This window comes from Canis aureus, chromosome 34, assembly GCF_053574225.1.
Source record: "Canis aureus isolate CA01 chromosome 34, VMU_Caureus_v.1.0, whole genome shotgun sequence".
Taxonomy (NCBI): domain Eukaryota; kingdom Metazoa; phylum Chordata; class Mammalia; order Carnivora; family Canidae; genus Canis; species Canis aureus.
In genome coordinates this window covers 23,147,506-23,165,450 of record NC_135644.1, presented here as the reverse complement: position 1 = coordinate 23,165,450, position 17,945 = coordinate 23,147,506, and the positions used below count along the sequence as shown (strand labels likewise).

At 40.9% G+C, this 17,945-nt stretch overlaps 2 protein-coding genes across 5 annotated transcripts in view; one reads left to right on the top strand and one right to left on the bottom strand.

Moving 5' to 3' along the window:
* Positions 1 to 6,140, bottom strand: part of IFIH1 (interferon induced with helicase C domain 1) — a 57,116-nt gene extending 50,976 nt beyond the window's left edge. Inside the window, exon 1 of the mRNA XM_077883019.1 lies at positions 5,612 to 6,140. Coding sequence (XP_077739145.1) covers positions 5,612 to 6,067 — 456 coding nt within the window. The 5' untranslated portion in view covers positions 6,068 to 6,140. The remainder of the gene's footprint in view (positions 1 to 5,611) is intronic.
* A 378-nt stretch (positions 6,141 to 6,518) lies between these two features.
* The window catches only part of GCA (grancalcin), a 53,060-nt gene continuing 41,633 nt past the window's right edge, over positions 6,519 to 17,945 (top strand). Inside the window, exons 1-3 of one of the 4 annotated variants that reach the window (XM_077883022.1) lie at positions 6,519 to 6,649; positions 6,853 to 6,971; positions 16,108 to 16,529. The gene's annotated coding sequence lies outside the window, so the exon portion shown is untranslated. Of the gene's footprint in view, positions 6,650 to 6,688; positions 6,972 to 7,081; positions 7,235 to 16,107; positions 16,530 to 17,945 lie in introns of those variants that run through there. The other 3 variants (XM_077883023.1, XM_077883024.1, XM_077883021.1) reach the window with 3 other exon arrangements.

The window sequence follows — 17,945 nt, the reverse complement described above, 5'->3', positions numbered from 1 at the left end:
TCACTTGCAAATATCTTCTCCCATTCTGTAGGTTGTCTTTGAGTTTTGTTGACGGTATCTTTTGCTGTACAAAAGCTTCTTATCTTGATGAAGTCCCAATAGTTCATTTTTGCTTTTGTTTCTCTTGCCTCCATGGATGAATCTTGCAAGAAGTAACTGTGGCCAAGTTCAAAAAGGGTGTTGCCTATGTTCTCCTCTAGGATTTTGACGGAATCTTGTCTCACATTAAGATCTTTCATCCATTTTGAGTTTATCTTTGTGTATGGTGCAAGAGAGTGGTCTAGTTTCATTCTTCTGCATGTGGATGTCCAATTTTCCCAGCACCATTTATTGAAGAGACTGTCTTTTTTTCCAGTGGATAGTCTTTCCTCCTTTGTCGAATATTAGTTGACCATAAAGTTGAGGGTCCACTTCTGGGTTCTCTATTCTGTTCCATTGATCTATGTGTCTGTTTTTGTGCCAGTACCACACGGTCTTGATGACCACAGCTTTGTAGTACAGCCTGAAATCTGGCATTGTGATGCCCCCAGCTATGGTTTTCTTTTTTAAAATTCCCCTGGCTATTCGGGGTCTTTTCTGATTCCACACAAATCTTAAAATAATTTGTTCCAACTCTCTGAAGAAAGTCCATGGTATTTTGATAGGGACTGCATTAAACGTGTAAATTGTCCTGGGTAACATTGACATTTTCACAATATTAATTCTTTCAATCCATGAGCATGGAATATTTTTCCATCTCTTTGTGTCTTCCTCAATTTCTTTCAGAAGTGTTCTATAGTTTTTAGGGTATAGATCTTTTACCTCTTTGGTTAAGTTTATTCCTAGGTATCTTATGCTTTTGGGTGCAATTGTAAATGGGACTGACTCCTTAATTTCTCTTTCTTCAGTCTCCTTGTTAGTGTATAGAAATGCTACTGACCTCCGGGCATTGATTGTGTATCCTGCCCCACTGCCAAATTGCTGTATGAGTTCTAGCAATCTTGGGGTGGAGTCTTTTGGGTTTTCTATGTAGAGTATCATGTCATTGGCGAAGAGGGAGAGTTTGATTTCTTCTTTGCCAATTTGAATGCCTTTTATTTCTTTTTGTTGTCTGATTGCTGAGGCTAGGACTTCTAGTACTATGATGAATGGATAAAGAAGATGTGGTCTATGTATACAATGGAATATTACTCAGCTATTCGAAACGACAAATACCCACCATTTGCTTCGGCATGGATGAACTGGAGGGTACTATGCTGAGTGAAATAAGTCAATCAGAGAAGGACAAACATTATATGGTCTCATTCATTTGGGGAATATAAAAAATAGTGAAAGGGAATAAAGGGGAAAGGAGAAAAAATGAGTGGGAAATATCAGAAAGGGAGACAGAACATGAAAGACTCCTAATTCTGGGAAACGAACCAGGGGTGGTGGAAGGGGAGGTGGGCGGGAGGTAGGGGTGACTGGGTGACGGGCACTGAGGTGGGCACTTGATGGGATGAGCACTGGGTGTTATTCTATATGTTGGCAAATTGAACACCAATAAAAATAAATTTATAAAAAAATAAATAAATGAATATATATCATCATTACATTGACATAGCTAATTTCTTGCTAGTATTTTTTCTTGCTAATAAAATTCTCACATATACCAATTTACCTGGCAATACAATGAGCTGGGGGAGACTGACTCAGGTTCTCAACTTCATGTAAGGACAAATGGACTTGGTTTCTAGCTGGACTGAGCATAGTACTTCTGGTTCTCCTACATAAATGAAAGGTATATGGAGTCTTCCTGGACTCTGCATGTTTAATGCTTTGAACTGGCCAGGACAGAAATACGCACCTTTCTTCAGCTGTTCACACTGATAATAAGACACTATGGAAATGTTTATATGGTCTCCTCTTTTCCAGAGTTCATGGCTATCTAAGTCAATGGAGGTGCCGAGAGGTCACTAAGCATCCTAAAATTAAAGCAGGTCAGTACAGGGGCAGCCCCTTTCTATTAGGGAACATTACATTATAGTGATCTATAAAGTGATTCTTTTTTTTTAATTTTATTTACTTATTCATGAGACACACACACAAAGAGAGAGAGAGAGAGAGAGAGAGGCAGAGACACAGGCAGAGGGAGAAACAGGCTCCATGCAGAAGCCCAACGTGGGACTCGATCCCGGGACTCCACAATCACACCCTGGGCCAAACGCAGATGCCAAACCACTGAGCCACCCAGGAATCCCCTATAAATCGATTCTTATATTTATTGTTGACTCTCCAGTATTTACAACAGTACCTTGCATACGCTAGACTTTATTTATTGGAATAAAGAATACTGATCAATGCTACAACTAAGCTCCATGAAACCACAGACAGTATTGGCATTTATTATCCAGTCTTTTCACCACTGGCATGGCGTCTGCCACAAGATGTCACTCCATAAATTTAAACCAAATGAATAAATAACCAATCCCTTAAATAAATTTTGGGTACTTACTGGACACAAAACTAAATCTAGGGTCATTTCTGGAGTCTCTGATGTATGAGGGTTCCAGAGATGGACATGAGACCCATAAACTAAAATGACAGAACAAGTAGAAAGTGTCTACCAGAAAACAGGAAAATAATTAAAATACTTTTTAGAAGTCTTGACTTCTTAGTCAAATATTACTTTAGGCTGTCAGAAAAGCAAGTCTGAAGATCTTATGTCCATCATCCATTCATTTTCAAATGCCTGGGAAGGTAATTCATGACATGATTTGTTCTCATCCCTTATCCCAGACAACTTTTTGTAAATAAATTCAATCGATCAGTTATTACTCATTAATAACCAGTTCTATACCTAGTCCTGGCTGGGTTTCTAAAGATGGGAGACATAGTTTTTCCTTGAAATCACAGTTTAATCCAGGGGCATTAAGCATACTCAATGTGGTTGATTTACCTAAATCTCTGAAACTTTAAATTCACAAGAAAATGTAACCAAATGAATAATGATAAAATTCATCATCGTCATCACATCAAAACAACTATTATTATTATTTATTGTGAAGCTTTTTCATAGACATGATTTCTCATTTGTATTCATTAACGTACCATGAATGAGAGGAGACATTATGTCCATTTTCATGGGTAAATTTAGGATCAAGGAACTTACATAAATTGACCCAAAGTAACACATAGAGTAAGAAACATGGTTCTCAAACCCAGGTTTTCCCATTCCAAATTCTCATGTTTTTCCCCAGAGTACTCTTTGCTATTTTGAGATAAATATTTATCAATGACTCTTGTATCAATATAGATTCTTCTAAACCTAGTACTTCCTTCCCACTGTCTCCAATAGCTTATTTTGCCATTGTCTTTGAGAGCTTTGTTGACACATGCAAAACGATGTGTAGACAGGATTCTAGAGTCTCACGGAGACACTATTCCTCCTCAGAAAGCTTCAAATGCATAGCTCCTCCATCTTTCAGAGCCTCTTTTGAAATATAAATCTGAGGGAGAGTTTGGGTTGCTTTGGCTTTAACTGATACCCAGTACATAAATGTCCCTTTACTCTACATCTTCTTTGTGTCAAATCCCTTGCATTACTGCTAGCTGCCTCCAAGCTTGCCAGAATCAAGAACTTGGATAAAATCTAGCTGGCAGAGATTCAATCCAGGCAAGACAAAAGTGATGCTGATAGGCAGAAGTATTTAGAGTAAATAAGGAGAAGTGCTGTTTCGCTGGCAATCGGGACATCATACCCACCAAACATAAACAGCTTTGTGGTGTTACTGGACTCTGTTGCTTCTGGACTTCCTAACAGCTACTGTGGCTGGAAATGCCATCTTCCATCTCCAGCTGGCTTGAAGGCTGCATACTGTCTTCCAAATTAAGTTTCTGCCACAGTGATGTACACATTTGTCATATCCAGCTGGACTACTATAATGCGTTCTAGCTGGTTCTCAATACACAAAACTACATAAACGTTACAGACAACAGTGCAAAGTAATTTACTTGTTGGGAAAACCAGCCATCAAAATTAGATGCATGCTTGGGTCTTTGGACAGGCCCATGGCTGTCAAGTCTACAAAGGAGTATTAACTTTAGTCATTAAAGACCAAGTTACATCACAGGCTAATGTGAGGCCAACCAATGTCCAGAACTTTGTTATGAAGAAACAAACAACGGATGGAAAGAAAGAAAAAGAAAGAAAGAAAGAAAGAAAGAAAGAAAGAAAGAAAGAAAGAAGAAAGAAAATGTCAGAATCATAGCATGTTAGACAAAGCCTTTGACTTAGTCATGGGTTTATATGCCTACATGCCTTTCAAAATAAGATTTTTATTTACTTACAATTTGGAGCAAGTCATGTTCAAATAGGTCAGCATTTCTATACTTCATAGTACATCCTTGTTCATTAAGAAACAATGAACAATGAAACTTTACATTAGGGATGCCTGGGTGGCTCAGTGGTTGAGCGTCTGCCTTTGGCTCAGGTCATGATCCTGGGATCCAGGATCGAGTCTCACATCGGGCTCCCTGTGAGGAGCCTGCTTCTCTCTCTGCCTATGTCTCTGCCTCTCTCTCTCTCATCTATGTCTCTCATGAATAAATAAATAAATCTTTTTTTTAAAAAAAAGAAACATTACATTAAGTGTAAAGTGCCCTGTAAAATCTACCCTGTCAAAATACCATCTAAAAAATCCACTACTCCTTTGCTAATATGGAAAACTGCAATTGGGAGCATGTTTTTTCAATGAATTATCTGCAAGTTTTAATTCTCAGAGAATCTTGTAAGTTTGGTTAAAGAAAAAGAAAGTGTGCGTGTGTGTGTGTGTGTGTGTGTGCATGTGTTATGTAATTTCTCCACTTGGACCAAGATCAAATGGCATAATGTATAATGTAGGCCAGAGATTGGCAGGTTGTTTTCTGTGAAGTCCAGATAATAAATACTGTAAGCTTTGTGGCTGTCTGGTGTCTCCTTAACTGCTCCGAAAGCGCTGAAGCAGTTAGAGTATGTAAATGAATGAGCGCGGCTCTGTTCCCATAAAACTTTCTTTATGAGCACTGACAATTGAAAAATCGAAACCCACTCTTAGCTTATGGGCCTGTAAAACCCAGTAACACTCTGGACCTACTCAGCCCGCGGGTCAGGGTTTGCGGACACCAGTTGTATGGAACTATACAAAGTAAGACGTCAAATGTCACCCCACCAGGATCCGAATCCCTAGGTCCGCCACTGCTTTCCTGGGACACCTGGGCAAGTTATGTGACCCACCTCAGTTTCCTCATCTGTAAAACAAAGTTAACGACCTTAAAAATCTTTATGGATCGTTGGGAGCATGAACCCCGGGAGCAGGTTTTGCCAACGATACGAAGCGTCTATAGTAGGTGCTCAACAAATGCTACCTGTCAGCAGGCCGCACTATGTCGCAGCGGACGCCTCTTCGGCTTATCTTAGTGGAAGGATCAGAGAAAGAGCTTTTCTTTCGTACTTGCACCCTCAAAAGTATATTTTTAAGTGCCTAACCGCTGTCCCCTCCAGAAGGGAGGGAACCTGACTCACCCAGGGATGTCAGGGGCCGCTCGGGGTGGGGCGAGCCAGGGAAGGGGCCCCCCAGGTGCAGCCCCTGCCTCCGCCCGAACTGCCACCTACCCGGTCTCTGTCCTCATCGGTCAGCAGCTTCTTCTCCACGCACTTGTCCAAGACGTCTTTGACCAGAAGCCTGTCCACCAGCGTGGGCTGCAGGAGGTTCAGCAGCTGCAGGCACTGGTCGTGGGCGTTCTCGGCGGACGGCGAGGGCAGGTCGGCGAGCTCGGGGTTCAGGTAGCGCGAGGCCAGGACGCTGCCCGCGCTCTGAAGGGCCACCAGGACCTGGCGGGTCCAGCCGGGGGGCCAGGCTCCCTTCTCCAGGGTGCTCAGCAGCAGCTCGGCCGCCTGCAGGTTCCCGGCGTTGGCCGCCTTCCTCTGAATCTGCTCCTTCACCTCCTCGGGCAGGAAGTTCAGGTAGTCCAGGACCGGCTCCACCTGGATGTACGTTTTCACCCGCGCCCTGAAGCACGACAGGAGATGGCGGAAGCTCTGGTCCGCGGAGGGGCGGCCGCTCCACATCCTCGCTCGGCCCCGCGGGGACGGTTCTCGCGGGCTGCCCGACGGCGGGCTCCCGGCTGCTCCCCGGGGCCGGGGGGGGGTGGGGAGGGGGGCCCGGCTGGGCCGCACCTGCGCGGGGCGGGGGGGACGGGGGGCCCGGCTCGGCCGCACCTGCGCGGGGGGCGCTGCGGGGGGCGCTGCGGGCGGGGGGCTCCGTGCTCCGTGCTCCGGGCTCCGGGCTCCGGGCTCCGACTGCGCGGCTGCTGGCGGCGGCGGCGGGCGGCGGGGGGCGGGGAGGCCGCGCCCCGCAGGGCAGCCCCGGGACTTGGCGGACTCCGGTTTCTGTTTCGATTCTCCGCGGCGCCCTCGGCCTTCCCCAGACGGGCCCGCGGGCGGGAGCGTCCGCAGGTCTCGGGGCGCGGGAGCCGCCTTCGGCGGGTCCGGGGCAGGGCAGTCCGGGGGGCGGGGACCTGGCCCTCCCCGCAGGCCCGCCCGAGCCCCGACCCCTGCCCCGCTGTCCCCGCGCCCCGCTGCCGGCTCCGGGGGGCTCGGGGCGGGCTTGACCGCGCGGGGTCCGGGGCTTCCCTTAGCGGGGGCAGACAGGTGAGTCCCCCCTCCCCCCCTCCCCCCCCCTCCGCCCAGGTAAGTCGGGTGCAGGGGGAGCGAATAAGGCTAAGGCGTCGGTCCAGACGTGCGTGAACCCAGAGCCCCTTTGCGCTACAAGGAACCTGCTCTTCCCCGTGGGAATCTGGGCCTGAGAACACGAGTGGAACAATGACCTGTCGCGGTTTGTTTGATTGCCTGAGGCCCAAAGCGCAGTGTTCGTGTGGCTTCGCCCAGGGCCTGGTGACAGACGCAGAGGGACTTGAACCACCGACTCAGCTTAACGGGAAGCCAAGAAGGAAGGTTTTCCATCTCCCAGCCTGTAAGTTCCCCATATTCTTTAATATGCAACTTTCCTTTAATAAAACAAAACAAAATCCCCAACAACTTATTTTTGATATAGCTGCCATTCTTTTCTTGGATTCAATACAGAAAGTTTTGGCTGAAGCAGTGAGGAACTTAATTAGCAACTAATGTACCAACTTGTAGTAAACATCAACATTTGTCTATGTCATGAGGGAAAAGAAAAAAAGACACCCACACTGAAAAATGGCAGTTTTGGTTCAGAACAGAAGCCACATAAAAGTGAGTTCTTCAGGTTGCTACTCATGTTTTGCAGCCCTGGGGGACCGTGGGTGGTAGTGTGTATGCTTCACGATGGGAACCTCATGGTCTAGAACTCTGTGGAGGATGGAGGGGTCACTTAAGCCGTTAAAAAGACACGTAGGAAAAGTAATCTGTTGGCAAAGTACGTTCAATGAAGTTTAGATAGGACAGGGAAGCCTGGTGGTGCTTTGGATAAGAGAAATACAGTGCCCTTGTTTCTATCATACACAAGAAGTATTCAGCTGAGCTCTTGAGAGCATGTTGTCTTATTTTATGCTCTAATTACACTCCGTAGCTAAGCCTTTTAAACTTCCCTATAGGATGGTAAGCTCCTTGAAGAAAGGGCATATGTACACAGTGACCGGTACAATACAAACAGTAGGTCCTCCCAGTAGGTCCTTGTGGATCACCACCAATGGGAGTTTTGTATGCCTTGACCTTACCGGCTGATCTAATGCAAGCATATAATGAAAGTTACTCAAGTGAAATAAAACTTTGGCCTTGCAGATGGATATGCTTTAGGTCATTCTTTTCTGTTCCTTCATAAAACACTACTGTGTATTTATTTAATTTGGGGAGATAACCTTGTACCTAAAAAAAGAGATCAGGGGTCCCCGGGGTGCTCAGTCGGTTAAGTGTCTTCCTCTTGACTTCAGTTCGGGTCATGATCTCATGGGTTGTGAGATCCAGGGTCAAAAGTAGAAGCTCTCATGTTTAGTGTTCAGATTTATTCATGCAATCATTTAAAACTATTTATTGAGTACCTGTAATATGATCAGTGCTGCTCTTGTGTAGTTAATAAAACTGAACAAAGCTTTATGAGCTTACAGTCTAATGGGAGTGGGAAGACAGATACCAAATACTAGGCAATGTGCCAGTTGAGAACAAATGCTATGAGGACTATGATAAGATCCATTCCTAAGTATTTTGTTGCTTTTGGTGCTGTCGTAAATAGGATAGTTTTATTTCTTTTTCTGATAATTTGTTGTTAGTGTATACAAATGCTACTGATTTTTGCATATTCATTTCATATCCTACAACTTCACTGAATTAGTTGACTAGATCTGACAGGTTTTTGGTGGAGTCCTTAGGATTTTCTCTGTATAAAATCATGTCATCTGCAAATAGAGACCATTTTACCTCTTTTTGCCCGATTCTGATACTTTTTTTTTTTTCTTGCCTGATTGTTCTGGCCAGTACCTCCAGTATATGTTGAGTACGAGTGGTGAAAGTGGGCACCCTTCGCTTGTTCCTGATCTCGGTAAGATCTAGATAATAATGCACATTATAGTTTCACCAGTTGATTTTCCATATAGAAACCCTCCTCTAATTCTCACCATTAACATTCCACAATATCTATCAATAACAGTTCATATTTACTCTCAAGGAAGAGTCACTTCACTAGATGAGGATTGAATGATGAAGACTGAAAATGAGTGAGAACACCAGAGGGAAAGTAGAAAGGAACCTCTTTTTTTAGGAATCTTCCATCATCTTGATAGGGCCCCTTCTGGAGAAAGGCATTTGAGGGGTGGAAATAGCCAAGCCACAGTCTCTCAAAATGTGTCTATTTTCTTTATCTATAATTATGACTTAGTTTATTTTCTGCTTTTTGTTTGAATAGATGTTTTCCTCTGTCAAGTTTCCTCTGATAACTTTCATTTTCATTCTCCTCTTGGTTTTCTAAATGTAAGTTTCTGTTTCCTTTCTCCTTTGGGATAGGAAACCTTGTCAATATGTCTTTTCCTTTTCTCTAGACCTGCCTTTTCTTTTTAAACCCAAAAGAAACATTTCAGTCCCTATCAATTTTAAAAGTTACCTGTGGCATTTTGTTCCCTAAACAGTAATTCAAGAAGATAGGACATAACAAATTCCTGCTGTTACCCAACTTTTCATCTGCATTTTCTGTAGTTGAGAAATAGTGAAAAATCATAGCTGCCACTTCTTTGACAAACTAGAACTACAGTGTAACAGCAGTATGCTTTTTTCTCAATTAAATTACAATAATTCTAGTTCAATGAGGAAATCCTTCTAAAATTATGTTTCTGTCCTTTCATTTATTACCAACTTGTATCAATAAAGACCCTACTCTATTTCATTGAAAGCTAGATGCCCTTAGCCTAGCAGTATAGTGCTCTGATTATGCATGGTGACTCTGAGCCAGGGTGTCAGGACTCACATCTCAGCACTGCCTCTTTCTGTGTGGTCTTAGGAAAATCACCTAAAATTTCTCATTTGTGAAACGAGAATGATACCAGTTCCAGGCCATAAGTTTGTTCAAAGGATTGAATGTAGAGCATTTTGCACCAGCCCTGGCATTTTATGTGTCCAAGAAGTGACTGCCAGCATTCTTATACAAGCTATGAGTGTGAGATGGTGCTACCTCTCAAAGAATGCACAATTTATAGTGGAAATAAATTAGTTATGTATATAAACCTACATAAGAACTAGCCATGTAGCTGAGTTTTTAAACAGGTTCAGTTTTTTCAGGAAACAGAAGGGGATAGACTGATTTAGAAGAAAAGTTTATTGAAAGGGTATTATCATAGCTCTATATTTCAAAACCCTAAGTCCAAAACAGAACAAGAAATTCTAGCTAAAAGTTTATTAGATCCTAATACTCATTTCTTAATTATTTCCACCAATTCAGTTATAAAATTCTGGTTTTAAGCATGCATGTGCAAAAGTGTTTCTACATAACAAACAATGTTGGGGGGAAAACGTCAGGAATAAGTGAAAAATTTCCAAAACATCTATTTTCCAAATGCTTCCTCTATAGCTTAAGTCCTTTCAAGAACAGTCACTAGGACTTTTTGTTGTTCGTTAAAACAACACCTATACTTCAAAGGCATAGATTAGCCATGCTTCTGTTACTTTATTTTAAAATTAATGTTTAAGGGGTGGAAAAAATATAAAATAAAATTAAATTAATGTTTAAGAGCAAACTACAGTCAAATGTATTAGAGTGCCATTGTTGTTGTTGTTTTTTTCCTTGAAATTATGGTTGATAGCTGGTGAACACTTGGGATTAGATATCTCAGCCTGTGTTCATTCTGATTGCGTGGTTGCTGTTCTTATTACTTAATACTCATCCTTTAACAATTAGTTAAATATTTTTATTTCACCTGCTCATATTATAACTGACAAAGTTTTGAAGTAGAATGAATTACTGAAATCAAATATTAAGATGAATCAATCTTTTTGATTTGCTAAATCACATAGGGTTAAACTCAGATTTTAAAAAACAATAAAGCATTATCAATTACAAAATACCTTTTATTATCAATGCAATGGATTATGTCATTACATTGAACAATCTTATTTCACCTTTATCTGATGCCTTCCTATTTAATTTTTGTGTTTTATGATGTATTATTAGAGTTGTACATGTAAAGATTTTCTAAGTACATATACTTTCATTAGGGTCCATGTTCAAATATTTTTACTGATAAAAAATCAGGAACAAAGTACTTGGAGACCACAGCTCTAGAGAACCACCCAAGGGCTAGAGCTTGTGATGAATTTGAAGAGCAGGATTAATAAGAATAGAAGAGGAAGATGTATAAATGAAGAGAGAGTTAACTCTGGGGGAAAAAGGGCAATTAAGCATTTAGATCTTGGAAGCAGAATTTTTTTTTTTTACTAGTATTGCTTTGTAACAAATGTCAGTATATTACGTTAACACATGGAAACTGAATATATTTCATATCTTATTGCCAGACATGTAATAGGATATAAAATAAATTCTTGAATTGAATGTTTTACTAAAAGTAATGTTCTATTTAAGAAACAGTTTATGTTCATTATAGATATTGGGGGCGGGGCATAACACAACACCAAAGAAGATTATATAGAATTACTTGCAATCCTATCACCCAGAGATTGACATTTTTAATATTTTACATGTATTTCCTACCAGTATTTTATTGCACACATGCATATACACATTCAACATCCCTTCAACAGAGAGTGAACTGAGATGGTCTCAACCCCGAGGAAGAGATTTCAAGGAAGAGATCTCCTCTGTAGGGAGAACATGTTGACATGCCAAGGGGACGAAGAGCCTATAGGGAGATTCCCTACAGCAGGGAAGGCTAGGATATTTGGGCAGCAATGCCTAATATTGAATAATCAGTTTGTTCCTGTGTTACACTTGCTTACTGACCCTTCTTGGTCCAGATCTTTCATAAAAGTCCACCACATGTAACAGCTTTGTGTTGTGGTGCTTTGGTTAATAAAGGAGAGCTGGTGGCTCCATGTAGGGGAGCAGAGCTGCGTAGAAAGAAAGCTTATCTGTTGAAAGTGAGACAGGAAACATGGATTGAGAATTCTATCCAAGGGTGACAGTGAGAGCATGAACCCTCTAGGAATCCTTAGGAATAGTGCCGGACTTACAATGCTCTGCAGGATGGAAAGGCCATCAGTAGGCTTGCTTTCAGCTGCAAGATAAAGAATGCCTGAGTAAATGTGGCCCAGCCAGAGGGATTGATTTTTCCCACATAACAAGAACAGTTGGTGCATTCATTGATGTCAGAACTCTAGGATGTGTCCTGTAAGTTTCTTGGTCTTTCTCTCATGGTTGCAAAATAGCTACAATAGCTACAAACATTATTTTTTCCTATAACTTCAGTTAAAGAGCATAGCGTTTCTCCCATTTGCTTCCACCCAACAGTGAAGGAAGAAAAAATTCCCAGCAAACTTTCTCATATATCTCATTGTCTGGGACCGGGCTGTGCCCTCTTCTCCTAAAATAAAGTGATATCTGCTCAAAACTTAAACAATTGTGATATGTAATAGTAAGGCATTGTTTGTCATAGGAGCTTAAATCATTTTATTTGAATATGAACATACAAAGATGACCCAAGGAGGGCTAGAAAAACCTCTTTTCAGGCTGCTTTCCCTAAGAGAACAGACATATTGCCCTTGGAGAGTGCCCCCAATGGGAAGTTCCTGAGCTGCCATTCAGTTCTTGTGGCCACAGAGTGAGGCAGCAAAGTTGTTCTCAAGCCCAGCTAGCTGCCTATTAGACTCATGGAAAGATGAATACAGTTATCCATTGCAGCCAAATCTCCACAATTGGAACTTTAGTGTCAGTTATTTTCCCTTTCAATTCCACATGTGGTTCCAGTCTGGTCAAAGGTGAGAACTAGGGGTTAGGGCCTCTTCTTGCCTAGGGCCAGCTGAGAATACAGGCGAGTCTCATTATTCATGGTAGTTATGTACTATAAAGCTGTACTGAATTAGTGCATACTGACCTACTGCTCTTGGGGACATACAAAATAAGGTCACACTCTGGTCACAACATTTCTAAAACCAATCAATATATAACTTGTTTTGTGTTTCTGTTTAAAGACGCCTAAATTAATATGTATTGTTGAAGCATTAACAATGAACTCACAGCACTATAACTCATACCTGAGTGAAGCTTATCTAACCCATATTTTCTCTGTGAGACACATCACAGTTTTCCTGTGCTTAGAAATACAAGATAACACTTCAGGACTATTTTAAACGGTGAAATCACCGACAAAAAGCATAAAAATGCAAAAAAAAAAAAAATTGGCACTAAATATACCACAAAAAGGACACTTGTTTACAGTATGAGAGCTGAGACAAGAAGGCAGAGCTCTGTCTTGTTCAACCTCAGCAGGAAACATGCTCATTGGGCAACTCAAATTTTTCACTCCTCTGCACCGATCCACCAGTGACCATGAAAACATCAAAAGTAATTATTTGGGGGTTACAAATAAATTTTAGTGGTAGGTAGATTCCTGGTCTAACCAGGAAAATATGAAAAATTCAATTGTGTTTTGTATACATATTCCTAAATCATTCATAATCAATTTAGCTAAAGCCATGATATAAATGAACACATATTTTCAGTAATTTATTATGAGAGATATTGTTTTTTGTAACATTAATCTACCAAATCCATTAACCTGGACATTGTCAGGTATTTGCTTAGAACAAACGAAACCGATTATGCATCACAGAAAATACATACCTTCATGGCAGTAGCACTGTGAACACACCAGAATGTCAATCTCTGAGAGATATTTGGAAAAAAAATAGATCATATATATAAATTCAACCAAAAAGGTCATCTAATGTCTGTAAACTTGAAAGAAAGTAACAAGGGCAGAAAATCTGAGTCTGAGTGACCTTTGAAGAATTTTTGCTTATTTTATATTTGTCGCCAAGGCTTTTGGTAGTTTTCCAGCCTATCGGTTCAGCAAAGAGAGTGAGGGACAGAGGTAGGAACCCCTGTAGCATTCCAAAAAAATAACCTGTCTTCCTTATGTTAAGCAACTGGAATTTCTTATTCTTTTGTTGGGCAGTTAGTTAGACATGAGCAAGGAGGGATAAAGCAGGTGTTGGTCACCTCTGGCCTCCACCTCCAAGGCTTAGTGACACCTTCAGAGTCACCTGTAAGGATTAACAGAACAGAAAGGCCTAGCCACAGAGCTGGCTCAAAAGCCACATGGGGACGTCTAAGAGCTGAGCATGCACCCAAGGGGCGCAACTTGCCCTTACATACCTTCAAAGTCACAACAAAACTCATTACAAGTCATAAATATAAGGGCACCTGGGTGGCTCAGTTGTTGAGCATCTGCCTTCGGCTCAGGTTGTGATCCAGGGGTCCAGGGATCTAGTCATACATCAGGCTCCTGCAGGGAGCCTGCTTCTCCCTCTGCCTATGTCTCTGCTTCTCTCTCTGTGTGTTTCTCATGAACAAATAAATAAAATCTTATAAAAAAGTCCATAAATATGCAATACAAAAAATAAATACAATTATAACCAAATGCATCATGGGTAGGCACATGCACAGAGGCCAAAATGTTATATAACCACCAGCTGTCAATCGAAAATGTCAATCAAAGCCAAATTTACATGTAGGCAAAGCAGGCTTAAAAGGATGCAGCTAGAGCTTCTGGGGCCAGAGCTTCCACTCTACTCTGGCAGTGGCACACTTTCACTCTTGAAAGTGTACTATACTTATCTACTCAATAAACTCTATCTCCCCATTCTGGTCTTGGGTCTCCAAGTCTTTGGTGCATCTGCTATAAGAAGAGAGCAATCGGGTATCACTTTTCCAACCATCAAGAAAGAAATTAGGAAGATTATCAGGAGATCCAGGTTTCACACACAATGAAGCTCTATTGGATAGCCACTTCTATTGCAAGTCTATCATATACTTGGTGACTAATATTCAAACTGTAGTTTGAGGAAATTTAATACAACATAGTGATACCTTAGAGGCGGATGAAGAGAGGCTCAGTGAGTGAGGCTTTGGGCCCCGCCCTTACCTCAAAAAGAGCTGATCGACTTTTCTGAGTTTCATACCTTGGAACTGAAATGGGAGGTGTTTTGGAGGAGAAAAGCATACTGGTGGTGACAGAGAGTCTGGTGGTGATGCCTGGAAACAGTAAATGAAGCTTTACTTGTACCATCAGCTTTAGTAAGGACTTTCCTCTGGCCCAAGGAATTGAGTTTCAGTAAAAGTGTTTTCAGATTTTATTTTATTTTATTTTATTTATTTATTTATTTATTTATTTATTTATTTATTTATGGAGGAAGGAGCAGAGGGAGAGGGACAAGCAGGCTCCATACTGAGCCCAGAACCCCATGCACAGCTCGATCTCGAGACCCTGAGATTATGACCTGAGCCAAAAACCAAGAGTTGGATATTTAACTGACTAAGCCACCCAGGCTCCCTAGTAAAAGTATTTTAAATTGACATTACCTCAAATCTCTCTGGCATCCCTGAGGCAATTTCTTCTGAGGAAGACCAGGAAAATTAACTTTTACCCTTAATAAATGCATGATTTTGGATATGACAGTGGCTAATCCCTTAAGATCCCAGGGCCCTGACTGAATCAAGAGACTTACTTTTTAAAAAGTAAACGTGTCATGACAAAAAAAGTCCATATTTTTCCATATATTTGGAAAAGCATTTGAAAATCTCTGTTCTGAAATATCAGGACATGATATGTAAAGAATTCTTTAAACAGCAGAAATATTGTACCAGAGCTGTCTTAAACTGTTTCCCAACAAGTAAAAAATACAAGTAAAAAATTCCCAATTCAGGGTGGGCAGCTGCCTTTACTCCATCAGTTTTTCATAAAACCAAATATTAGAAAAGTCGGGCAGGTTCTGGAAACAATATACCTTTTTGTTGAGGGCAGGAAAGGGACTTCTGTGCTGGTTATAAATGAAAGAGTGCATGTGTAAAATCAGCAAATGAATGAAAGAATGACACACTGATTTACTCAGGCTGCAAATTAGACCACATTTTATAAAGTAAAATGATACTAAAACTTATATTTATATAATTTATAATTAAATTGATTTTTAAATATCATAAAAATATTTCTGTAAAATATTTCCTGATTACTGCTAAAATAATTTAATCTCTTCTCCTCTAAATTTCTAATTAGAATGTGCATTTTCCTATGACGCCTACTTGTGTTGAGGGTATATAGACAGGGGACCTTACATAGCCCTTCCCGACCATCAAAACTGGCACAAAATTTTAGAACTTATTTAGTGCAGATGCTTTCAATTCGTTGATTCTTTCTCCCTCAAATGCAGTAAAAGCTCAAAAGGGACATATTATACTATGTGAGTTTTTTTTTTCAAATATAGAGTGGTCTAAATTTTTACTACTAATGATCTACCTAATATAATAATATTAATAATATATTAATATAATATAATACCAATGATCTACTTAAAAATATTTCAAGATGAAATACTTATTATTTTAGTAGATGGATAAAGGTAAATCCATGCAAGCATGGATTTTGAGTGATCTTTGATTTAATACTTTTTAGAAATGTTTTGTCTTTCAGGAATAGACTGGTAATTGCACATAAATGTGCTGTCTGTGGATCAGGAAGTAAGAATGATATTAAGATTTCATATCTGTGGAACACAGCAATGAATTGTAGAGAAAACCTGAGCTTCTTCACAAAATGAATTCCAAAAGCTGACCCAGGTTCTCAGGTGGAGCCAAGAACTGCCTGCGGGTCATTATGTTTCCTGGGACGTTGATGACAAGGTGGCAGCTCTGAGGAGCCAGCACACACGAAGCCGCCCAGGCTGAGCCCTGGACGTTCACCTGTATCTAGCCATCCTCAGGACCGGACCATCCCTCCCTTCCTCCTCAGGCTCTCGGTGCCACCTGCCTACAATTGTGTTGCCTCTGCCGCCCTCTTGTGGGGGTTTTACTATCAACTAGTAACTGTGTCAGATCTGATTTGGCCGATGTCAAGTAAGTAAAATCATAACTATGAAAAATACAGACTTCTTGACAGATAGCAGAAAAGGCAGGTAATCTGTATTTCCCAGTGGGAAGATAAAACCGTGGCTAGAATTCAGTAAAAACTGAAAGTATCTTTTTTTTTTTTTTTTTTTTTTTTAAAGCAGAGAACAACCTAAAGAAGACTAACTGACCTTCTGGTAGGGAATATCCCCATTTAACAAAGGAGAAACCAAGATTCATTGTTATTACATTGCCCAATGTCACACAGCCAGCAGATGAACTTGGAGTCAGTTATCAATCTCTAAAATATTTATTGCACGGTTTCCCCAAGAGTTAGCATAGACAGTAATGACTAGAACCAACTGTTCTAACATGTACATTTTCTTATTTTTCCAACAAATGAGAAATGATTGCCATTGAAAAAATAGTTTGTTACAATTTCTAAGAGGAGGGGACACACTGTCCCAGGAGGGACCCCACAGGAAATGCCAGAAGGCAGCAGGAACAAGGGGATCAGATAGGTGAAATCTTTATTATGGTTTCCATGAGAAAGGCAAGGCAAGGTATGGTAAGCAGAGCTAGAAGTGACTAGTTTGAATAATTTTAGAGGGCTCAGGGGCATGGAGGTTATCCCTAACTGCCCAGTATCTGGGTCTGGGAGGTTAGTGGGAGGAATACTGTCTTCTGGGCTGGTCTCTCAGCCAAAGAGAGGAGGTGATTCAGGTAAGGCAGGGGCTGTGGATTGCCTGGTTTACACATGAAAGGTGAGTCATTTGTTATCTCTAAGAATTGGCAAGTCCTGGGAGGGCCAGTCTCTCCCCACTCAGAGAGGCCCCAGAGGCCAGAGCATCAAAAATACAGTAGGGCAGCCCCGGTGGCCCAGCGGTTTAACGCCTCCTTCAGCCCAGGATGTGATCCTGGAGACCCAGGATGGAGTCACATGTTGGGATCCCCACATGGAGCCTGCTTCTCCCTCTGCCTGTGTCTCTGCCTCTCTCTCTCTCATGAATAAATAAATAAAATCTTTTAAAAAATTAGAGTAAATACACCAATTAACATATTCTCTTGAACTTAGAATGTGTGTGTGAATAAATGAAATCAGTAGTAATAAAGAGAAATCATCCTAACTCTGATATTGGTATTAGTTTATTATCTGTGTGATGTGATTAGCTGATAGTTTTATACATAAATGTTACCAAATATCAATCAGGAGGAAATATTAAAATTGATCTAAATATGAGTTGTTTTTTTTCATTATTGAAAACTGTAACAGGATCAAAAGCTTGATCAAAAGCTTAAATGTTTTCCAGAAAGGTCGAGATCATAATTTTTAACTTTTTCAAATTTATACTGAAAAAGATCTATTTTAGGCACATGCTTTTCCAGCAGAAATTAGTTTTGTTCCCTTCTAAATAGTTTTTATTT